The sequence below is a fragment of the Callionymus lyra genome, chromosome 5 (genome assembly GCF_982586985.1).
Source record: "Callionymus lyra chromosome 5, fCalLyr1.hap1.1, whole genome shotgun sequence".
NCBI lineage: Eukaryota > Metazoa > Chordata > Actinopteri > Syngnathiformes > Callionymidae > Callionymus > Callionymus lyra.
Genome location: NC_141822.1, coordinates 33,138,900 through 33,164,835, shown reverse-complemented (window position 1 = coordinate 33,164,835; position 25,936 = coordinate 33,138,900). Strand labels below are relative to the sequence as shown.

The window sequence follows — 25,936 nt, the reverse complement described above, 5'->3', positions numbered from 1 at the left end:
GTGACACGTGCGAAAGGGGAGAAGCAAGCGAGACATAAATAAAGAAAAAGCAGTTCAACAGGGTTGCACAGACATTTTTTGCCTTTTTTTTGTTCTACTGTAAATACTTTTAAGGTGGATTTTTGTTTTCCTAATTTGACTTGAAGTGGGACTTCTCCGTCACCATGGGACGAGGGGTGAGTAAAAAGCAGCTTATTTTCTTTTAAAACGTCTTCTCTTGACGTCTGAACACGAGCGGCTGTCAAACAAGTGGTTTTATCGACGTCCTCACCCCCGAAGAGCGGGACGGTGTTCACATGCGGTCATACTAACATACGAACCCCCTTCTTGTCTGACACGTTTGCTGCTGGTCCTTGAACGCACCGCTCCCAACTTTTATGTTTAAAGTCTAAAACTCCCGCAGAAGTTCGCTCTCCCTCCGTGATGCTGCGGTGTCCTGTTACATAACGGGATGTTCTCTGGAGTCCGGACTGATAAAGTTGACTGGAACCGCATTATTTAAATATAAACGTTAGTATGGGGTCGTGAAGAAGCCTTTTAGAGTGAAATATGGGCAAACGCAGTCACTTTTAGTGTCTTTACATAATCTTCATATCGAAAGTGATTTTTTGCGTCAAAAACATGATGGTTCCAACTAAGTCTTAAACCATCCTGAGGTCTCCAGTCTTCTACTTTCATTTGTTTGTGTGGGGGTTTGAATCTCTTGTCACCAGCTGCAAGTGATTGCTTCGATGAACCACTCATTCAGTCCAACCACTTGTTTTTATTTTATACTTTTTTTAAGCCAAAATGTGTGAATCCAAATCATTAATGTTCTAGAATGACATGTATAACAATTACAACAACAGGCTTGTATTAACAGATAACGTGCGTTAGTATATACATATTTAAACGGTTCACTGTCACATACAATTGCATGTCAAACCCCCGCTTTTGAGTTAATCTGAATTTCCACAAAATCTAGAATTGTTTTTTATTTAAAAAAAACAACAAAAAAAACAATCTCATGTAAGCTTGACATATATCCATCCGTGTTCTTTTTTTGTGATGACGCATCTGACACTTCTAATGTTGAAGTTTTATCAGGGCATGTTCATCCCATTGTTGGGAATTTAAGAGTTTGCCACACCCTGTCATTCTGCGCAACAGCATTACAGTTTCAGGCTCTGTTATATGGAGGGGTGGAGGATGATGATGATGATGATGATGAAGAAAAGGAAGAGTGGATGGAGGAGAGGGAGATGTGAGGCAGCTTGTGTCATCAACTCTCTACTACTATTCCGAAGATGGTCATTTAGAATTCTGAAGAAACCTGAGTGGGTTTCTTGTCTGCTTTTTTTCCCCCTCCCTCCCACAGTGAGTGAAAGCCCTGCCCCCATATAACATCCCCCACTCTCCTCTTCTTCTTTCCTCCTCATTTCATCTCCATTTCCTTCACTCTTTTTTCTCCTGTTATCCTGGCATCCCCTTCTTTTGTCTGCCTCTTCACATTTCCTGCAGGTTACAGTTGCAATTGTGTTAACCCTGGTGCTGTGCAAGCATGTGAAATGAAGACTTAATGAAGCCAAGGCAGATCTATTATAGATGTTGAGGATTGTGGTTCATAAGTATCTACTCTGTTATAGATCATATGATTGATTGGTCTAGTTCATGTTGAAATGATGGAAAAAGAATGTCTTCAAACCTTCAATCTATTTCACCAGTGTACTTTCACGTTCCTCTGACAGGGAGTCTGATTAAATATTTCAAAGCCTGGATAAACTGGTATTTTTTACTTGAAATGTCAGATTGATTGACGGTTTCTACTCTGTTTAACAAAATTACCAAAGACCGGCAAACCATCCATCTGGTTCATTTAAGGTGCCTGGGATATGAAAGTAGGGCAAGCACAGACTGTCATCCTTTTAGCTCCATTTGAAAGCTGCTTCATCTGTTTGAAGTCAGGGCCAACAATACAATTTTAGCAATTTGCTCCGCCGTGCAGTTCTTTTCCCCTTTATACTAAATATTATTTGGATTGCAAATTAGATTTTTGAGGAAAAAGATTAGAAACTGAAGTTGCAAGTTAACAAACCCTGCAAATCTTAATGGTCCGATGAGTTGTATACCTTTTCTCCTCTTGGAAATTTTAGTCAGACATAGCATCTCAACTAGAAGCCTAAACTCTGCCTAGTGAGTTTCATTGTAAAGTATCAGTGACCCTGCCTGATATGTAATGAGTCAGAAGGGGAGGGTGTTGACATTCCAGACCAAATCCAAATGTACTAGTTTAAACATTTTCAAATATTATTTGATTATGGGTAAATTGCAGCTTTTATCTTTCCCCAAGTATGGGTGACTGGTAGCCTTAAATGTTGCTTGTTACTCTTAGATTGAATCTGTCAAAATGTTGTTTTTCTTTTGGTTTCTGGGTCACAATTGACATGGAACATTAAGCAGATAAGTTACATTTATATTTAAAAAAAAAAAATCCAAACACTTCAATATAAATTCTAAAATGTTTGCTCTTCCAAGAGAACACACTTATTGTATCGACTTAAAATTTCGAAAGAATGTAATGTCAAAAGCAATTAAACGCATTTATCCAGGGTTTCATAATCATCTCCTAGTAGTCAAGGATTTTATTTACTTTTACCTAGTCAACTCTCGCAGAAGTGGCAATTCACATGGTCTGCTTGCAGAGTTAAGTCACGGGCGGGGTAAAACGTCAATGAATGATTGATCGCATTAATGGCACTGTGTAGCAGTTTTAGAAAGGAATACTAGCGATTTACTTGAACCATCTCCAGATTTGTTGACAAGATGCAATCATTTGATCCTAGTCTGGAGCCCTGCAGCGTTGAGCTAATCTATCATCATTGGCTATTCAAACATGGGGAGAATGCAATCCATCAAATTCTGTCTGATTTTAATAGTAAGGAATAAACATTTAATGATATCTGTAATTATTAGATCCATAATCTTTAGTAAACCAATAAAATCGTATTGTTTCATTTTAGTGCATCAAGTAACTGTTATTTTTAATAGGCATTATATTGAGAGGAAAACGGTAAAAAAAAAATGGAAGGTATTACCCAACATACTTTGTCATCTCCATATCCCTGATCTGTATAACACTGTCTAATTCTATACCGCACAACCTTGTTGGAATGTTGTCGGTATTAAAATATATTAATACGTTTAAAATAAAGAAATGTGCTTAACTAAGTTTGGTATGATGAGTTGCGTATGATATAATGCTAAAATGTACACACAACATTTTAAGTTTTGAAAAAAGTGATAATGATGGAGATGGTTGACGATGAAATTAACTGCAGCCTATAGTCAATTGACAATTGTCAATATTTGGCCAAAGACATTGAGGAAAAAGGATTAAGCAGTTTTTGAATGTACATTTAAAAAGTACTTTTTGGCTTTTACAGTGAGCTTTAACTTGACAAAAGAGGAAAGCCTGTTGAATTCCCTTTGCTGCAGAGACAGTCCACTTACTACATATGATACAAGCCCTGTTGAGAATGGGAAGGGTTCTTGTGGTATACTTTTAACAACATTTGCAGCAGGAGGTGAGATGATCCATTTTACTCTTCAAGATTGTTTCTGCTGTTCTCTACATTAATTGTTTTTATCACTGTGTATTGATGGGTGCAGTTCTGCCTCTGTTGCCTAGATTGTCAGTGTTCACTGACACATCTATATTCTCTTATTCACTTAAAGTTAAGGTTGTGTGCTTAGTTTTATAGTTTTAAGTAGTAAAAGTAAGTTTTATTTAACATTATTTATTATAATTATTTATTTGTAGTCTTATCTGATGACTCAGTCGCATGCTAATGGTGTTGCGTAAATATGACGTAGATCTGAAATTTAGATCTATATTTGTTTTATCACAGAAACCTTTTCTTGCTACTCTGTAAACATCGTCACCGTTTTTATGCTGCCTGCATTACTGGTTTAAACTTCTCAACTTCAACTGATGACTCATGTTCTCTGACCGGAACACTCAATATCCATAACAACCAGCAATGCCGGGGGTTAAATCCCTAAAGTCCTTTCTGCTAAAGAAGCAGACGTGCTGCCAATATTTATTTTATTTATTTATTATAAATATAACACATTTCCACTAAAAGGGAGGGAGGTTTTCTTTTTGTCTGAAGCAGCCGATCAGCAGAAAAGTTGAATAAAGGTGCATTTTTCTTTAAGTACCCATTATTCTTGTCTATCATCATTTGCCACATAATTAAAGCATGATGACTATTCAACCATTAAAATAGTTGTTGGTCTCAGCTACCTAGTTGTCGGCGTGACCTGTCCTGTTTTTGTCGATGCTTATCCTGTAAATGAGGATTTATTGGGTGAAAGATGCAGCCGGTGAAGTAAAACGGTTGACAAAAAAGCCATTGGAGAAGAACGGGTGTGAATAAAGGTAAATACAAGCAACAAAACAAATCATGGATCCATCTGCAAGTTTTCACTCTAAAGTGTGAACCAACCTTGAATTGTGAGAAAGATGACTTGATGGTGGATAAAGAATATGGAAGAGCAGTTTTGGCTGGGTAAAATAAAAGAAGATATGACATGAGATACTATCCTTTTTCATGGGCATCTTTTTTCTTTAAGACACCCCGGGAATGATGGGAGTCTCCGCCCCTTCTTTTCTGGGTGTTGTTGAACTGGGCCAAAAGGGGTGCCCCATCTCTACCTTCTCATGCATTCCTCACAGTCCATTTCCCTTTTGTTCTCAGTTTGTACCTGTTCTTTTGCTCCTCACTGGAATTAAAATTCTTTCCGCTAGCCAGTCATTGTATATTAGATGTAGCTTTTGTCATATGCCACCCCTAGCCTGTGACGCGTCACCCCAGAACTCTATTCAAGCTTTAAGGATTGTTTCACAGCTTTGTATCGGGTGTCAAGCTGCGCTCTTTCACTTCAAATGTGGTAAATATTAGGTGCACACTTGAGACCATCACCAAATGACACCTATCCACGTATAATATTGGCTGCAGAGTGGCTTGAAAAACCCCTAGTGATGGGTAGTGGCTCAGGAAAGTTGAAGGCAAGTGGAGCTGCTGATTCACTGCAATAAAGCTGGAAAAACTTTGTCCAGTATTTTTTTCAGTTAAGCTTGGGATTGCTCTGTTAGATATGTCTCTGATCAAAAGAGTCCTTCATGTCTATTGTTGCCTGCTTTCTACGCTCTCTCCCCTCGCGCGCATTCCGGGGGGAGGCCCTCAACTTTTACTTCAAATATATTTGTCCATTTAGTGAGTTTGTGATTATTTGGTAAAGATTTTTCTATCAACCATATTCTACATATGGTTTAAAATAAGCTTCCCCTCGCTGCAACAGACGCAACCAGTAGGCATTATACGTAATTCTCTTCTCAGCTGGTCAGATAAGAAGGCTTTCCACACAATCTGGTTCTGCTTGAGTTTTCTGCCTGTTAAAATGATTGGTAATGGTCATTCTTGTTGTAGTTTAGAACAGCTTTAACTGTGAAGGGTCTTGAGATAACTCTGATTTGGCATTTTACCTTTAAATTAATTCCTCAACCATTAGTGTGGCCATTTAATTCTAGAAATAAATTAATTCAAATTGCCTTTATTTTAATTTGAATACATATGATTGTTATTCATAGGATCAAGTTACTCGTATTGTCCCACCATTTGCTAGCGCTATATAAATAAATATTACTTGCTTACTTACTTACTTACATGCTCCGCCATCATGATACAAGTAGTGGAGGGAAGGTACTTTAAGGGCTGGTTTACATTCTTACAAATGGCTGCAGTTCTAACAAAGCCAGTCCCTAATGAAGTCATTCATTATTCTGTTCACTTTCGCCTTGATTGCTGAAAGACTGTGCAGACGTGAAGCGAATGTTAAATTTGATTGGAGAACACTGGTTTCTTATGTTTGAACCTGAATGAGTGTAGTTGAGGAAATAAGCAACACGTTGAATGGTCAAAGAGGACAAAGAGAGCATGGCAGAGTAAAAGAAAACGGAGGTGATAACCCCACTGTCGATTCACATTTCTAAAGAGGTACAATCGGAAGCCTTGAAGAAGCGGTAAAACTTTTTTCTTGCTGTACTTTGGAATTCATGGATGATCTAAATCGGGGATGCTCCGATCCTGCCTCTGTGAAAAAAGTCTGATGTGCAGAGCCGATGTGGGCAACGTAACGGTTTGCACTGACGGCACAGGCTGGTGTCTGTCTAGCAGCAGTAGCTGCTCATGGCAGAGGAAGAACGGTGTGTTTCGAGGGGGAGTCCTGCAAAAAAACAAAAAGCAGTTAACTTTATTCTGCAGAGAATAGAGGCGCTTTCAACTGACCCTATGAAAGGGTCTTAAATAACAGAAAAGTGAATTAAATTTGTTTGCATCAATGGTCTTTCAAGTGGTTCAAAATGAGGGGATTTGTCACCTTGTTGAATATTTATTTTTTAAATATTTTTCTTCTAGCATTTTTGTGTTCAATTGCAGTATGTACCTCACAAAATTGTCACATTGTTTACCCTTAAGCTGCAAAAGTTTAAAATTTGTTTGTATTTTCTTTACAAAACTTTATTCAAATTAATACCAACTTTGTAATTCCATATGCAGTCATTTTTACTTTTAATTCAAAGCATGGCCAGTGTTATCTCACAGTAGGGCCAGAAAGTTAATATTTGTGTATTTTTAACTGTGTAATGTGTTGTTTAAACACTTTGTGACAATGGTCTGCGAAGGGCGTTTTACAAATATATATATACATATATATATATATATATATAAACTAAATACATTTCTTCACTGATGATTGATCTTGATCAATAAGCATTCCAATGTCTTGGCAGTTTTTTGCTACACATTACAGTTAATTGTGAACCAGTTGTCAGTATGATTTAAATTCTTCCACAACATGGATAAAACCCTGTTTCCTGAGTATTTAGCATAGCTTTGCTTATTGTATATTTTTTCCAATCTCATCTTGTCGTTTGCACCCGTTTTAGTAAATGTACACTTTCAAAATCCAACTGTTTTGTTTACATCATGCACACACAGCTGTAGAATTACAATCAAATATTTTAAACTGTAATCAAATAATTGGGGTCTAATCATAAAAATTCTATATGCAAACAATCTTCAAGTGAAAAAGTATATTTGAAGAAATTCCTTCCAGGTATTCATACATTTTTTTTAATGAAATTTATATTTATACATTATGTTGCAATTTGTTATGTCCTTTGATCATTATGTGTTTTATAAAAATATATTATAATGTATGCAATGTGCACATAAGTATACATTAATAAAAAAACCTTTTTCCTAAATACTTGCATTAATGATTAGGCAGTATTTGTTACATATAACTATCCTATTTACCAACCCTTGAATGGAAGAGCTCTTCAAGATCTGGCTCCCATAAAGCCATACATCCCATCTCTACTCTTCTGTGGTTGGACTCATCTGGTCTCTATCCAGACTGACAGTAATTCTAATGAAGTTGGTGAACTATCTGAATCAAAATTTTCTTTGAGTATGACCTTGATACCGCTGTAGAAAGCTCCTAGACATAACAAATCTTTATTTATCACCTGTACGCAGGTTTGTGGATGCAATGTTTAGTTTTTATTTTAGGATTTAAGTTCAACCCATAGTCTAACTTTCACCGTTCAGAATCTAAAATTAAACAGTTTTAGTCGATGCAATGGGTAGTTGCATGTCGGGTAAAGACTTTCATTAGGCATTACATTCTACCAAAGTTTATAATGTTGTGTAAGATTAGTTTAATAACATTGCTTAGTTTAACCATGGTATGCATCGAGAGCATATCAGTGTCTGCTGAAAACCTTGGGTTGTTTGTAATAATTGCCTGAAGCCAGATGGCCCCTGGGGACCTGCAGGGGTCCTCAGATTTGTGTGTAGTTTTCCAGAACCAGACTGTTTTTCCAGCTTAGCTGAGCAGGGGTCTTTAGCAAGAATAACAACATGTGCTAGGATCACACACTCTTGCTCCAGTGACTCCGTGGGAAAACCACCAAGACAAGTGCATGAGAAAATATTGGTTAGAATATTTGCATAACCATGTATAAGACGTTATTTGGTCAGATTGCTGTTCTTGAGGTCACTGTGTCAAAACATTTCTTGTTACCCTGGCCGTAAGACGGCCCCTGCACACCGAGATGTTGCTGGCTGAATGGAGGCTCATTAGTAGTCACTGTCTTTCAACAGCTAACATGCTAACTCCACTGATCCTTGTGCTGCAATGAATTATAGATGAGCCTTAACTGCTAATCAATTTCCCCTCGCGGGACTAATAAGGGATTCTAAAAAAATGTTGTATTACCTACCTGTAGGAAGCACAACCTTCCTGTTCCATCTTTTCGCTTTACACATCAGGAAGCTGAACGAAAGAGACTTGCCATAATTGTTTAAGGGTTCCAGCATCTACATATCTTGTAGAATTTATGCAAAAAGTTTATATTAGTTAATGTCGTTTTGTTTTCTGTCCCCAAATGCTATTCATTCACTAGAATAGCTGTTTTAGAGATTAGGAGTCTATAAACTGTTTGTGTGGGAAGCACCATTGAGTAAGAAGGCTGAGATGATAAGCTTTGGAAATTAAAGTATGAAACGAAGAACTTGAGTTGCTTTTTTCAACAGTTCCTTCAACATTGAAAAAACATTGATAAGCTAGCAAAAGCAAATCTACCTGATACCATCTACTCCTTTTACATCACTGGTCCTTGTGGTTTCCCTTTGCTACATTGTCAAGAGTGACCAGTGCTACAGAAGATTGAACCCTGTACTGAACCTAAAGCAGCTGAGACAGATTATAGATACATTTGCTCTTCAAGATGATCTTTGAGTGAAAATAACCAAATACAATTTAGAAATGATATCCTTTGCATTAATATTTTGCCAGTCTTCTATCCTCTGCACATCTCGGCATTGCTTTGGATCTTTCCAGAATTTAAATTATTCTAATTATTCTAATAATAATCTCTTTTTTTTAAGGGAAAAAGGAGATTTTATCTTAGGCAAAATATCCATTACTGAAATAAATGTTTAAGAGGGGAAAAAAAGCTTATTACTGTCTTTCGAGTTTTAAAATGATGCATTTCTCTCCACAGTGCACATTTCCCACCCACATCAGGAAACAATCCAGTAGCAACTGATCCCTGACATTTATGTGGGAAGGAAATTGTTGGATCTTAACAAAAACCTAATGTAGAGATTTGGCAGAATAAATCATTACAAATACATAATCAAGGGCCATCAACCATTTGACATAAACAATAAGGAAGCATACATTTACATATTGTGCTAAACATAAATGTGTAATGTAACAGATTGACATGGATGTGTTTATCAATGATTGAGCAAAATGAAACCCAACACATCTTTAAATTACGCTTTACACACATGCCCTGGAATTGTTTTCAGTGAGAATGACTGCACGCACGTTGTCATGCGACAACCACTCATATTGGATTACTTAAAAAAGCCATTTAAAAAAAAAAGTAAGGTTTGATGTAGAATTTCATACTGTATCTGGCCGCCCTTCTTAGATAGGAATGTTCCAAAGTGTTGCCAACTTGGCAAATTTGCCACAGAATCTGGAGACTTTTCAAAGGTCATGCAGTGTCTTTGAGCAACTTTTAGCAATAAACCTTGGCATGAAACGCATCACCAGAACTCGCCCAGTGACATCAAATTGATAGCTTTTGTACTGTTGGCTAGTTCCAAATATTTAATTCATCCATTAAGTTTAGTGACCATAGTACAAGTAGATCAGCACAAGTTACTGGAGCTACTAACTGTTTGTATATTTTCTTTAATTTGTATTATTTTATTTAGTTAAACATTTACATATATAAATGACATTGACAACAGCTTAAGCTTAATAAATCAGGCTGATTAAAATGATAAATTTTCAGTTTATTGTCTTTTCTTTGCAAATTGGGAAAAAGGCATTGTGCTGCAGATATGAATAGGCTCACTTAAAGCTGTCAACCTCATGTACTTTCATTGAGGAAATGTTTTCTTTCTAATGCAAGTCACAACGTTTTAATACATGTTTTGGACTGATGAATTAAACACAAGATGAATTATATGTACATGTTATTTGTTAACCTTTAAAAAAATCTTAAATTTTCCATCTTTTGTCTCCAGGAAGGACGTGAGCAGTATGAGCTGGCTGCAACCTCCGAGCAGGGGGGTAAGAAGAAGGGAAAAGGAAAGAAGAAAGAGAAGGACATGGATGAGCTGAAAAAGGAAGTGGATATGGTGAGCTCTACTTGATATGCCATTTTTCACAAACAAATCTGTTGCACACACTTTCACTCTCATCTACATCAAGGCTTGTATTATCATTTGTATCTTTTACCTACGATACATACATTCTTTTTACATTAATTTTCAAATACTTTTTTCAAATGGTAAAGAGACTGCATCTTGTTGCAAGTGTTTCCTTATGCATCGAATGTATTACACACATATATTTTTTAATAACTCCAATAACTGCCAATTCTCTGTCGTGGCATGTTTTTTTTAGGAGATCTTGCCAATTATTTAATTTATTCTATAAGCTTCTAGCAGCTGGAATAAAATAGTACTAGGTTTTGTCATGCAACAGTCAGATTTTTTTTCTGGGCTTCTGTAATGTAGAAATGCATTATATCATGTCAGTAATACAGTATTATTGCTCATTGTCTTTCTGCTTTTTCATCTTATCTACTTCGGACCATTATTTCCTCCCCTCGTTAAACATGTATTCCATTCTCATATCTCTACACTCCTGTTCTTTGTATTGCTCCTGTATTATTCAAGCGTCTTTGTCTGGTGTTCATTGAGGGGGAAAGGTCAGCACACAATAAAAAATAAATGTCAGTACTCCCTGCCATCAACGCAGAAATTTGACACAGCCACTGAACTGTTTCCATTTATTTCTCTTTTCTCTAGGACGATCACAAGCTGACTCTGGATGAGCTCAATCGCAAGTATGGAACAGATCTCAGCAATGTGAGTAGATGATAATTTTCCAGATTTAAATGTTTGTATGGGAAACTGGTTTGATCAATCAAGGAAAGTATTTTGCTAGATGATTTAAAACTTCACGTGTAGCTATTTTAAAATGACCGTGTGCTTTGGTTTGAGCTGTTCACTAAACTCTTTTGCCAGTGACATCAACATTCTCTCATTCATAATTAAAGCAAAATTTCCATGTGTACCCACAAGACTTTTATGTTAATCCTGATTGTGTGACTTGGATAAAACATCAATTAATTTCTGATGTGATCAAACTCTTAATTGTTTGCTGTAGAGATTTTCCATCAGAGCACTCACTCACTCACTCATCCACCCCCTTCTCAGCTTATATTAATACGCACTGGGTCATGAAGGAAGGATCAAGGAGAATTCTTAATCAATGTGTTTATGCACACGACAGGGTGTTCACGTGCATCCTTGCATGTGCAGGCATTCTTAATCATTTATTAACCGTGTCTGTGGCCTGATTTCATATCATCCCATTTCTCCTCCACCTCTGATTCTTGTCTCCCACCTACTAGCTGATGAATGAACATAGGTTCAGTTGACCGTGTGTTGCTAGGGAACTAGTTACACCTACAGTGCCTTTGTAAGTTAATGTCCAAAGGCACTGTATGGTTGGCTGCCATGTAAAGTTTCTGTCAGCGTCTCCCTCCAGCAGCCGTACCATTGCTTCTTGGTGACAACTGAATCCTTTTGTCTACTTAAGGGTCTGACAAGCGCCAAAGCTGCAGAGATCTTGGCCCGGGATGGACCCAATGCCCTGACTCCTCCTCCCACCACTCCGGAGTGGGTCAAGTTCTGCAAACAGGTAATGAATATACCAAAGTTGAACATAGCCATACACACTATAATACTTTAATATAATACAAGCTATTGACATTTTACCTGAACTATGTAGCCAACAGCGAGTTATAGTTCATTGAGGAATTGAAATGGAAAGTTGATCAGATCCAAATGACGAGTGCATCTTTTTTCAGTCTTAAACGGACTGTTGAAAAAAATGTCAAGCATGGGCAAATCACTAAAAAAAATTTGGCTATAAATATCTGGCTGATACTGTATATCATATCATGTAATAGTCCCTTATAGTGACAAACCTCAATACTGACCAATCACAGCAGAGAGAGAAACGCAAAGAGTTTTGTTTTGTACAAACCGACACATACTGATGAGTACAATAGAGGTCCAAGATCTGTTTAAGACACACTTAAATCAACACCTTTGTTGCCCTTTAAGGAAAGTACAAGAATGGTATTTGCAATCTCTTCTTCAACTTTGTCAATTTGCATATACTGTATCCTCAAGATGATGAAAAACGTCTAAGTCTCTTTAACCGTCTTTCATTTTGTCAGATGTTTGGAGGCTTCTCCATGCTACTGTGGACTGGAGCTCTCCTCTGCTTTCTGGCTTATGGCATTCAGGCTGCTATGGAAGATGAACCAGCAAATGACAATGTAAGTGTTAGAATATGCTGTGTCACTTTAAAGCTCATCTAAACATGCCCTCTACGTTGACAGTTGTATCTGGGTGTTGTGCTTTCGGCTGTCGTCATTATCACTGGTTGTTTCTCCTACTACCAAGAAGCCAAAAGCTCCAAGATTATGGACTCTTTCAAGAACTTGGTCCCCCAGGTACCAATTTTCTTCATTTTTTTTTTCAAGTTCAGGCTATATTAATCTATTCCATAACTTCTTGAAACTCTGATTTCAAAAGTATTTTCAAATATCATCTTGCCATGTAATCTGAAATGGATCTGTTCTGGTATGTCATAGCAAGCCCTGGTGGTCCGTGATGGTGAAAAGAAGAGTTTAAATGCAGAGGAGGTGGTGGTGGGAGACCTGGTGGAGGTGAAGGGTGGAGACAGAATCCCTGCCGATCTGAGAATCATCTCTGCTCATGGGTGCAAGGTAAAATAAAAAAAAAGACAATATCAAAACTTGCAAGAATTGGGACTGTATTTTTGATTTTTAGATTTTTGATGGTTATTTCTGGGACTGGTTTAATACTAATATCTGAACCTATCTTTTTCTTTGTCACGCGTTGTTTTTTTAGGTTGACAACTCTTCTCTCACTGGTGAATCTGAGCCTCAGACACGTACTCCAGACTTCTCCAACGACAACCCACTGGAGACCAGAAACATTGCTTTCTTCTCCACTAACTGTGTTGAAGGTATGACTGCAGCATGCTCAAAAAGTCTTCAGCTGGCTGGTACTCTTGTTTCTACCAGAGAGACAAGTAGGACACATAGATGGACCAAAATTTAAAACCCCTACCTCTTTTTTTTTTTTTTTTCTCAGGAACTGCCCGTGGCGTCGTCATCAGCACAGGTGACCGTACAGTCATGGGTCGCATTGCCACTCTTGCGTCCGGCCTGGAAGTTGGAAGAACCCCTATCTCCATCGAGATCGAGCATTTCATCCACATCATCACCGGTGTCGCTGTGTTCCTGGGGGTCTCCTTCTTCATTCTCTCCCTCATCCTTGGCTATTCCTGGTTGGAGGCTGTCATCTTCCTTATCGGCATCATCGTCGCAAACGTGCCCGAGGGTCTCCTGGCTACAGTAACTGTAGGTTATTTAGTTTTATGTTTTAACACTTTTTAAGTCCGCTCTTCTGAGTTAATCTTTTCTTGTCTGCAGGTGTGTCTGACACTGACTGCCAAGCGCATGGCCAAGAAGAACTGTTTGGTGAAGAACCTGGAAGCTGTGGAAACTCTGGGATCCACTTCTACCATCTGCTCAGACAAGACAGGCACCTTGACCCAGAACAGAATGACCGTTGCCCACATGTGGTTTGACAACCAGATCCACGAGGCAGACACCACTGAGAACCAGAGTGGTACCTCCTTTGACAGGAGCTCCGCCACCTGGGCCGCCCTGGCCAGAATTGCTGGACTCTGCAACCGAGCTGTCTTCCTGGCTGAGCAGAGCAGTGTTCCCATCCTGAAGGTAAATGCTTGCACTTCCATCTTGGTTTCCATTCTGAGCTGATATTGGATGCGTTGGAGTGAGCTTGACCTTTAAACTTCAAAGGTTTGTTACTTGTGAATGTTCTTATAAATTTGAATTCCAAAAAATAATAGAATTTAGAAATTACACTTTAAGGTTTCTAAGTTCATTTGTTTTTATGAACAGCGTAATTTCCATGTGTTAAAATGGTTTTATGTCCTTAAGCTGAATCATGGTTGTTTTTCTGCTTGAGCATCGTTCCCATGGGTGTGAACACGTCTGTTGCTGCATTGTAACTACACACCTTTAGGTCTCTTGAGGGCAGACTTGTGTACATGTTAATCACGTGTAAATGCCTAGTGTAATAGCTTTAATTACTTCTCTTCCACTGCACGTTAACCAATTTAAATTAATAATTTGTTGCATGCATTTTTTTTAAACAAATTTACAAATAAACTAGAAATGAAATACATTTTTATTGTTGTTGAGAAAAGATAAAATGCAAGTTGAAAAAGAAATGGAGCTTTAATATAATAAACAATATATAAACAAAACAGTAATAAGGTATTTGCCACATTACTGCAACTAGAAGAGGGTGATTTCGTGTCTTTAAGAGGCTAAAAAAACAAGGAAATACAAGTGATTTGCAGAACTGATGGTACATGAAGGGGAGAAATGGAGATCTAATCCTGCTTTCTTCCATGTAAAACAGGAGGGTAGATTATTTAGGTATGAATCCTATTGGCAGCATATACTAATTGACAGCACAACACATGTGGACAAAAAACAACCCATTTCACACTCGCAGTTTTCAAAGTGTGTTGCACATGCTCACTCAATGCGATTTATTGTGCAGCACTTCTCTTTACTAATTCCTCACAAGAAGGACTAATGATGTATTCTCCTCTGCAGAGAGATGTAGCTGGTGATGCCTCAGAGTCCGCTCTACTCAAGTGCATTGAGCTTTGCTGTGGGTCAGTCCAGGAGATGAGGGATAAAACTCCCAAAATTTCAGAGATTCCCTTCAACTCCACCAACAAGTACCAGGTAATGTTGATTGCTTTGAAATACATATGCATTAATCCATAATGATGTGTAATGTATATTTTCACTTGCCCACAAAAACAAATGACATTGAACACAGTCTGATGACCTAGTTAGACCTAACATGGCAGACGGAGAATTTAAAATGTTATTGTTAATGTAAAGGTGATTTACAGCATTTGACAATTCATCATCTGTGAATGAATTGAACATCTTCAACCAAGTGTTTTGCTTATGTCCATCAGCTCTCCATTCATAATAATCCAGCCGCTGATGCCGAGTCAAAGCATCTGCTGGTCATGAAGGGAGCCCCTGAAAGGATCTTGGACAGATGCTCTTCAATAATGATGCAGGGTAAAGAGCAACCACTGGATGATGAGATGAAGGATTCTTTCCAAAATGCTTACCTGGAGCTTGGAGGTCTGGGGGAGAGGGTTCTAGGTAAGTATCGATTTAAAAAGCAGTATTATTGGACTTGTCAAATTAGTCCTACTAAAGCTGTATTTCTGCTGTTTAGGTTTCTGCCACTACAATTTACCCGACGATCAGTTCCCAAAAGACTTTGCTTTTGACATGGACGAGGTCAACTTCCCCACAGAGAACCTTTGTTTCATTGGCCTCATGTCCATGATTGATCCTCCTCGTGCTGCTGTGCCCGATGCTGTGGGAAAATGCAGAAGTGCTGGAATCAAGGTAGGATAAAGAAACCATCACTATAGCCGACACATCCCCTAACATATCTACACCTTATTTTATCAGGTCATCATGGTGACTGGCGATCACCCAATCACAGCCAAAGCCATTGCTAAAGGTGTTGGTATCATTTCCGAAGGCAACGAGACTGTTGAGGACATTGCAGCCCGTCTTAACATTCCAGTCAATGAAGTCAACCCGAGGTGACTGATTAAATACCTTCTTTTAAATGAAAGGAGGCATCCATTGACCCATTCTAAAACGAGTAAAATCTGCTCACAGAGATGCTAAAGCTTGTGTGGTTCATGGCGGGGACTTGAAGGATCTAAGTGGAGAGCAGCTGGATGATATCCTGAAGTATCACACTGAGATTGTGTTTGCACGCACGTCGCCGCAGCAGAAGCTGATCATCGTGGAGGGCTGCCAGAGACAGGTAGATGTTACTCTCAGATGCGTAACTTCCACTTATAATCCCAGAGTCCCAAAAATACACCTCATTAGTTTCCTGTCAGGTGTGCCGCTGCTATCCATCCAATTATGGCTGATGGATGTCAGACGGTTGCAGAAGTAGCAAACATTGTTAATCCTGAGTAGGATTGCATATTATTAACTGCCTTTCTTCTTTTGTTTGCTCTACGGTTTGATTGTTTATTGTTTTCCAGTGATGTCATTATCTAAATGACTAGTTAATACATAGTCAAATGTAAGTCTTCTTTAGTTTATCCCATAATAAACGTTGCTGAGAATTTTACGTGATTCACTGAGGATATAGCAGTCATGTGATATTTCACCAGCTAATGACGCACATTGTTCACACTCTTGTTACTACTTAATTATCGCACCAACGTGGTCCTGTCTCCCCCTGCAGGGTGCTATTGTAGCCGTGACAGGCGATGGTGTGAATGACTCTCCGGCTCTGAAGAAGGCCGACATTGGCGTTGCCATGGGCATCGCTGGCTCTGACGTCTCCAAGCAAGCGGCTGACATGATCCTGCTGGACGATAACTTTGCCTCCATCGTCACTGGAGTGGAAGAAGGTATCGAAACATGTCATTGTTTGAACTTCTGAGATAATTGAACAGATGAACTGATTCCACTGAATTTTCTCATCAGGCCGCTTGATTTTCGACAACTTGAAGAAGTCGATCGCTTACACTCTAACCAGCAACATTCCAGAGATCACCCCCTTCCTGCTCTTCATCATCGCCAACATCCCTCTGCCTTTGGGCACCGTCACCATCCTCTGCATTGACCTGGGAACTGACATGGTGAGAAACTTGTTGAATCATTGTTGAATATTTTAAACATTGATCCATCATTGTCATGACATGCAGGTGCCAGCTATCTCCCTGGCTTATGAAGCAGCTGAGAGTGACATCATGAAGCGACAGCCCAGAAACCCTAAAACAGACAAGCTGGTGAACGAGAGGCTGATCAGCATCGCCTACGGACAGATCGGTACATCCTAATGCCTGCAGAGCCTATTCTTGTTGGTAGCTTAAATCTGGCTGGTCTGTGATAAGTGCAAGAGTGGAATGTTCCAGAAATAGAAGAGACTTGTCACTGATCCCCATTCTCCTTCTTTGGTAATGGAGCCATGAAGAGTGTCTTGTGGGCCTTCTTACCTGGAAAGAATGCAACTATATAAAAAAAAAAGTTATTATAGATGGTGTTACATGTAATTGATTGAGCAATTTAAGCTTGAAGATTAGTTTCAATCTGTTGAAATGTCCATCTTTATCGACATAACCTAAAGTTTAAGATGCCAACTTGAAATTATTTCAAAAAGGCCTTTTTCGATACGTAATTCACTAAAATAGACATGTTTACTAGATGATCTGTGTACATTAAGAGTACTCAAGGCTGTCCTCTCTGTCTTCAGGTATGATCCAGGCGCTCGCTGGTTTCTTTACATACTTTGTCATCCTGGCTGAAAATGGCTTCCTACCCTCCACGCTGCTTGGAATTCGTGTCAACTGGGACAACAAGTACATCAATGACCTGGAGGACAGCTACGGACAGCAGTGGGTCAGTAACTCTGATCCTCTATGGTGATATCTGCAGCCTCCTGCTGGAGACCCTCAACACTAATCCAGCATTGTGTCCCCAACAGACCTATGAGCAGAGGAAGATCGTAGAGTTCACCTGCCACACAGCGTTCTTCGCCAGCATTGTCGTGGTGCAGTGGGCCGATCTGATCATCTGCAAGACCAGGAGGAACTCTGTCTTCCAACAGGGCATGAAGTAGGTCCTTGTAATGACCTCATTAGATATTTGGAGTCCTGTGAATATTCATGCATTAGTTGGTAAGGGATATGGGATCATACATGGTTAAATGGTTATTGTTTAAACAAAGATATGTTGGTCGCTGAATATCGCTATATATAATTGGTGTGCGTTGTTGGACAGAGCCAGTTATTGGGAAACGACAAATTCCAAAAGTAACTGTTAGACTAATTCCCCCTCTTCCTCTTTCAGGAACAAAATCCTGATCTTTGGACTGTTTGAGGAGACTGCTCTTGCTGCCTTCCTCTCCTACTGCCCTGGCATGGATGTGGCTCTCAGGATGTACCCTCTCAAGTGAGCCCATCCCATTCCTCCCTGTCAATACTCCCACCTCGTGTGTGGATATGCGGCTGTAATCCTGCTCTCACACATGAGGGAATGGAAGGATCACTTTCTCATCTCTTTTCTCTTGTTTTATTTTCAGGCCCAACTGGTGGTTCTGCGCCTTTCCTTACTCCCTGCTCATCTTTATCTATGATGAAATCCGTAAGCTGATCCTCAGACGCAGCCCAGGAGGTGAGCTCCCCATCCTTGTTTATCTGCTCTCCTCTCACTCGTGTTTCCATGTCGTCTCTACTTCTCTAGAAGTTAGGACTGTGGTTCCCCCTGAAAAAGTTTAATACACAATCATGGTTACAGAAGCAGTTGTGGGAATAATCCTTCTTTTTAAGATAAATAAAGTCAAATTCAAGATGATTATTTACCGATTGTTTTTTATTTACCATAAACTACAGTTTGAATTCAAAGTCCAACTAGAGCAGCACTAAAGCGAGCACAAATTTCACAATGAGCTAATTTCATTTTATACAATAGGAATGAAAGTACAATATCTAAACAAGCACACCACACACTGGTTTGGTCAGATTCCTGAGTTAAGACACTGTGGTGAGAGTTCAACTCCCCCTGCAAGAGTCCTCTTTGTTGAAGCCCAAGCAGAGTCTTTTGAAGCTAATACATTTAAGTGTCTCAAGCATTAAACTAAGATGAGAATGTTGCAGTCAATCATCAGTGATGAGCTGATTTTAATTTCATATTCAAACTCTGATCTGTGTTTGTGTGTCCAGGTTGGGTGGAACGGGAGACTTACTATTAGAGACCCACCAGCACGTCGGGCCAGTCAGCTGCATCCTGTCCTCCACTCTCGTCGTTGCATGAATATTGTCTTGCTGCTCGGATAAAATTTTAACCTCTGTGACAAAAGAAACAAATTGGAACGTTGTTTTTATATTAGGGAATGCTTGATACTACTATTAGACCAATACTGAGCTGGAACGTGCTGATGCTGAAGATAATAGTGATATGAACAATGACATGACTATGCGTGCCTTGTTTCTGAAACAGGACCAATTTTCTACATGTTTTTAACAGTTCTAAACGTTCAATAAAAATGCGCTCGAGTCAGGTCCCACACAGCTTTCCTGTCCTTTTTGTGTCCTGTGCATCAATTGTTGCTCTGAGCACTGGTTCGTTTCCTGAGTCAGGTTTCACCAGCTGCTTCCACATACTTGTACTGAACATTTGCGTTACCTGTGCCATCATCACACCTGCCAACATTCAGGACAAATCTATGCTTCGATTTCAATTTCCGAACAGTATAAAAATATCACACCTGATATAATGGAACTTTTGTTTGACAAGATTTCATATACATGGCATTTCCGCTACATGGTTCTGTAGTCAAGGGGTCTTATGATCTCACGTTCTCACAATAGTTTGGTTACAATGCATTTCCATTGGGTAGACCTCTGTTAAGGTGGAATGATTATCATTATTCTGCTATGTGGCATTTTCAAGCCACTAAAGGGGAATTTGGAGTCCTGTTTGATAAGAGAAAAGCATATACATTTTGTAAACCAGTTAAAATGACGATCAAAATAAAGTATACTTGAAGTTCACGGTTATCATGAAACATTTAGTTAAAATCTATATTTTGAAGTATGTTATTCAACTTTTCAACATTATGCATAGGAACACATTTAAATGAAAAAAAGAGTGCAGAGTGGACGAAGGTTCACCATAAATGTGGCTTCATCACTCATGCACGTCACATGACCCCAAAACCTCATCTTAGACCTTATTATGAATGACGAAATTAAGTAACATTAAATTGCTGCAAAAATGTGAAGGAAATGTTATACTGTATATTAATTCCAACCACCACAAGCTGGTGCTTAAAAATCCCAATTTTATCTATTCACACCACCTAATACAATATAAACCGTTTATTAAAAAATCATCTCATTGAAAGTCCACTGCATAAAATTAAACCAGGAACTTCTTGATTATATTTGGTATTTCAGAACAGTCCCGCATTAAAATTTGCTCGAGTGGATGCCACATTTTGAGTTCTTTGGTCTTCAAAATCATCATTTTAGCAAATTAATGTATTAGATTATTTTTCATTATTATTGTCAATTATACATGCATTAATGACTCTAAACAAGGAAGGGGACAGTGCAGAGGAAGGTACAGGCAAAGACGAGAGAACTGAGAAAAAATGGTTTATGACAAAAACGCCGGTAAAACCGAAACAGGAAGCAGTACAACAGTAACAAAAGGTTCTCGCAATGTGCACAAGGTGTCAGTTTTTAATATAATAAAAGTGGCTTTTAAAGTGAAAATGAAATGCACAGTACAATGGGTGATGTTGAACCCTCACACAAAATAAATGATGCATTCTCCAGAACACAAGCAATGAAGAGGCCCTGGTCACTTTTTCTCCTGCTCAATGGATGAAGACGGTAGAAGTCTGGTGGATTCCATTGAAATGTCAAGATCCCAGCTGAGTCTGTAAAGAGCGAGACATCTGGACAGTAGGAAATATTTTACACGGACACATCTGGTTTATGGTTTATTTATATATAGTTTTTGTGTGTATTTCATTCTTTCACACATCTTTCAAACTCTTCTTCTATCTTTGCAATGTTTATGGGTTATTCTAGTTTTTATGGTTTAAATAAATATAATAAAATATTTAATTGAATCGTGTTCTCTATACGTCTTGCTCTTGGTGAAGTAGTTATTAAACTAATGTTTAACTACTGTTCAGTATAAGTGATTCCCTGACACATGCTATCCAGAAAAACTTTTTTAAGATTACTTAAACCAATTTAGATTCCCCTCCTGTGTTCAGTGGAAAATGTGGAATATGCCCTAAATCTATTTTAAGCTGCATTTAGGGATGTGCAGCCCCATTGTGTAGAACACAAGCTTTTTATACACACTTGATCCAACGACAGGACAATGAGTTCTCTGACTCTGCGTCTGTCTGTCGGTCGGTTAGCATTTAAATTCTGTCAAGATCTCACTCCTTCAGACTGACCTCACCGACAGCCTGCCTGCTCCCATCTCCATTGTGAGTCCCTGTGTGTCTGTGAGTTGCACAGAATCCGTGGTTGCGTGCTGACAGCACAATGTTAACTCTGCTCCCATCTCTCCAGTGTGTCTCTAAGGATGGGATTTGTGCAGGGGCTTAGTTGTGCTGACAGATGCTGAATAATCTGGCGAGGAAAACTAGAATGTTGTAGGTAGCAGTGGTGAGCCTTCAGTCTGTCTCTTGTATTGGTCTTTTGATGTCACCTGATTTGAACTGCTCTCAGGGATCCAGACCTCAATCCTCATTGCAACTGGTTATACTCCTACAAGTGAACACTGTTTGCAGCAGAGGAAGGACAAAATAACCAAAGTGGTACCAGCAAAGCTACTAGCTAACATATTTAAGATATATAATATTGACTCTAGTCATATTAACTCACTTGTTTATATTGTATCCACAAATGATCTGCATTCACTCCAGAAAATGGTTGAGCACCAGCTGTCAGGGAGTTTATCTTCCAAGATTACGTTTCGATCTTTCTATTATCGAAAACCATTGACAGACTTCCTGTCTAGCCTGTATTGATGTTAAATTTGCTGTGTCACTTTGCTGCTCCTCAAGTCAGGTCCTGTTATACCTTCTCTTACGTCATGGACATAATCATATCAATATATGCCAGCTGACCTCCTGAGAATCACAATCTTCACAACAACCACTATTTATCCTGACATCATGTAGCTTAATGTCTGGGAAAGTTTTATAACCGTCGCTGTGGCTTTATTTTTAGCTTGAAGTGATCTAGTTAGGTTTCTTATGGAGGCAGTTGCTGAGCAGGCCAGTCTCAATGTAATAAGAGCAGGAAACTGTATCACATAATACAATTTAGTTAAACAAAACAAGTCAGAGATGTTGATTAAGACTTTTGTTTTATACGATATCTTTGCAAAAATCTGACGTCTAAAAGATTCAAGCAGGGATGATATATCAGTGTGGAAGTGCCTGATGGGAAAATGCAGAGAAAATCGAGAAAATCAACTTTCAAGGAAAACAGAGAAAACTTTGTCTTTTGCATCTAAATTCCGATATAGAAATTAGACCAAGTTATATGACTATATGACAAAGGATTTGTAGCTTTGTAGAATTTGTACCAATTGTTTAGGTTTACAGCACAACAAACATTTGTCTACTAGCAGTTTAACTGCTGAAGGATTTTAGTTTATATGGCCCTACTTCATGCTCTCTACTGCCTTCCCTATGGGAAACCACCCGGAGCTGTCCTTGGCACCTCAGCGTTCACACTTCTTCCTCAGTGTTTGAAGAAAGCCTTTGCATTCCATGTTGTCATGAAGAAAGCATCGTCAGCAAACTGATTCCGAGAGTAGCATCAACATGTTTGTGGATCGCTCCTGGTGCAGGAGGAAGGCTCTTGGCTGTATTCCATGTTACAAAGACGGGTGGTTGAGTTTTGGACCAAGCTTGTAGATGCTTCCTGTGTTTAGCCTAGAGAGTCTCAATTGGTTCAGAACCAGTACAGTGTCCTTTGCTTCCCTGATTTAATTGTTCGTCACTGCAATGGACAGACGGTTATTGTTCCATTGACAATATCATTAGGTGCATGAGAAGGACATTTATCATGTTGCTCTCTAGTGAAGTGTTCATGAGCTGGTCCCCAGTCAGGGTCTGTAGCTCCTGCAGTACTGAGCACCAAACCAACCTTGCATCTACACCCTTTGTTTCTAAGTTCATATTGTGGTCGGTCACACTCTGATTTTTTAAATATTGGCAGACCGAGTCTAATCTTTTAATGTCATCATTTTTCTCTTGCAATTTCTGAGTGGCGGATGCCGTGCCATTAATTGGTAGAACTAGTGTTCTAACAGAAGTTACATTTTTTTTAGCAGAAGTTGCTTGTAAGTAAGTAAGTAAGTAATACAATTTACAATGGTAAAGTCTCTATATATCAGTTCATCTGTTTTCGTTTCCAAGTATTGCTTGTCGTCATACAGGCATTGTTCAGTGTAATTAATCTGCATGACGAGAAATAAATAAAATCATTTTTTGACCCCAATAACCATGAAGTGAATCTTTGAAAATGCCAACTTACTTAATATCAGGAAGCTGGTGTGGTAGTGTGTCTACTCAGACTGATAATGGTTTTCAATGAACTTGCCATGTCACCCTATATAGACCTGGACCATTAACAGTGACCCCTACTCTACATTTACAGATAAGATATGGTTGTTGATCACTAGACTTGTCCAAATGTAAAGCTCATGACATACAGATCAACGTTGATGTTTGGCAAGGCATTGAGGTAAAGTGCCATCAACCCAAACGACCACTCTGGAAGTGTATCCGTCCACTGGCAGGAGGCTCAGCACATTCAGCCGGGCTCTGACGGTAGGCCCCCCGAATAAAGAAGAGGAATCAGAGCATGAATGCGAGCAATGGACGGTTCCAGGAATGCCCATGAATGTACACGGCCATGAACTCTCTATTGGAGCTTGTCCTAAATCCACAGGATGTCCAGCATATCTGAGGCACCACATTCAGGCGTTCAGCCACCACCACATGAAGGGGGGTGGAGGGTGGGCGGGGCATTGTTAAGCTACATCCATCTACTTTCGTCCATCAACTCATTCCTAATGTGTGGCCATTACGATTGGTCAGACAGAAGGGGTTGTTGGGGATGTGTGAGGAAGCGATTGCTCTGTTTCACGAGCGTGAGCGATGTGGATGGGTGTATCACCATGTATGGTGTGAACTGAGGCATCCTTGCTGAAGCAGAGTGATGCAGAGTGAAAGAGCCAGAAAATGAATCAGGGAGAAAACAGAGGCGCTCTCTTCTCTTCTCACATGACATGGGGTGTTAGGGAATGTTCCGTTGCAGTTCGGGCTCCAGAAGGTCGGTTGCAGATATACTTCCAACACTTCCTACTGCTCCCATTCCGGGATTCCACATCTTTGTATATGCGATGGGCCCCGGGCAGTGCTGATAGTGCTGCAGCTGTGGACACCACACACATATGCACCCAGCACAACTAAGCAAGCATTTCAGATTTTTTCAACCACAAGCAACTTCTAGTACTTCAATTACAATTTGTGAAAAGGATAATAGGTTATTAATAACTGTATGAAAAAAATAAATAAACCTGCAACTTCTTTTATCCGTACACAGAGCACAGAGTTTCTTTTTGCACAATTGTTTTTTTTCAATAGTGCTGAAGAATGGCAGGTAATCACATGAAATTACATATATACACATATTGAGTAAAAGTGCGTAAACCTACTTTCATTCTGTGTCATGAGAAGTTCACCTGTTCTCATCATACCTTTTCAGGTAACACAGCCAAAATAACTGTGTTTAACCATTACTTAAATTGATTTACAGTACAAAAGCCAAAGGTGTATACCAGGGGTGTCAAACTGGTTTTCACCAGGGGCCACATCATCATAATGGCTGCCCTCAAAGGGCCAGATGTAACTTATAAATGTAACTAAATGTAAGCTAATGTATAATAAATGTAACTACTCCTTAATGTTAAATGACTTTGAATTTATTACTTGAGAGGGGGCATAACTACTGTAAAACCAACAATTGTGAGCTGCTAACAACATGTGTGATGTAGCATTTTACAATAAAATAAAAATGGCTGCACACAGCCTTGCATGTGGTGCACTAAATATATTGCTACACATAAAAATAAGTAAAAACTTACAGCTCAAGACTAATAAGTTACAACTGAAATAAGTCTGACAAGCAACTTTTGCTGTTGATGCACATGTGTCATCACACTTGTCATCTCAAGCAGAGAAAAAATAAATAAATTGCAGGAAAATCAGATTGGTGAGTATATGTCCCAACAAGAAAGAAAGTCTCAGTTCACAACCAGTTATTGATCACGTTTTTAGGTTCCCCAGCTTATATATTGGCTGTCAATTCTTGTTGATGAGTAGATGCCTGTACACGACAAGTGGATCCCCTCTCCACCATCCATTGGTCATGTTCTGAAAATAACATTATTTTTAGCTGTGGCTTTCGTGAACACATTCTGCTGTGCTTGCAGTTTGCCTTTTAATTCTTCGGCAATTTGTTGTTTTTCTTGATGGGTAAATGTGGCATACTTAGCTCCGTGTTTGGTGTCAAAATGCCGGCGTAGATTGTACTCTTTGACAACCGACACTGCCTCATAACACAAAAGACATACAGGCCTTTCTCCTTGAAGCACAAACATGTGTTCGCCTTCACACCTTTCTTGAAATAGCCTTCCCTCTGCATCAACTTTTCTCTTCTTGGACATTTTGCGAGGATGTATTTGTATTTCTCAATTCCACCTGTTGGCATTGATTTGGAGACGCTGCAGCCTAGTGTTGCGTCAATCGTGGGAAACATAATACCGGTAGGCATGCATTGTGGGTAAATGTAGGTTTCTTTACAAGCCAGCAGCCAGCAACTTGTGCGACACTTTTTCCTGCTGAAATCGGTCATGTGACAGGGACCGATTGACAGGCCACGGACTGTGTGTGTGTGTGTGTGTGTGTGTGTGTGTGTGTGTGCGTGCGTGCCAGTTTTCCCAAAGCAGCGGCGCTAATGAAAACACATAGCGTGGATGACA

General features: G+C 39.2%; 1 protein-coding gene across 1 annotated transcript; it reads left to right on the top strand.

Annotated features, from left to right (window-relative positions):
* LOC148080376 (sodium/potassium-transporting ATPase subunit alpha-1) lies at nucleotides 1-19,412 on the top strand. The gene is made up of 23 exons (XM_087792057.1): nucleotides 1-176; nucleotides 10,155-10,268; nucleotides 10,944-11,003; nucleotides 11,740-11,841; nucleotides 12,386-12,487; nucleotides 12,551-12,664; nucleotides 12,806-12,940; nucleotides 13,086-13,203; nucleotides 13,332-13,600; nucleotides 13,673-13,981; nucleotides 14,894-15,028; nucleotides 15,271-15,466; nucleotides 15,543-15,718; nucleotides 15,785-15,921; nucleotides 16,001-16,151; nucleotides 16,587-16,755; nucleotides 16,832-16,986; nucleotides 17,053-17,176; nucleotides 17,601-17,746; nucleotides 17,832-17,962; nucleotides 18,197-18,298; nucleotides 18,429-18,520; nucleotides 19,069-19,412. Exons 1-23 carry the CDS (start codon nucleotides 165-167, stop codon nucleotides 19,095-19,097), a joined length of 3,078 nt encoding a protein of 1,025 aa, XP_087648183.1. The 5' UTR covers nucleotides 1-164; the 3' UTR covers nucleotides 19,098-19,412.
* Nucleotides 19,413-25,936: the final 6,524 nt, after the last annotated feature.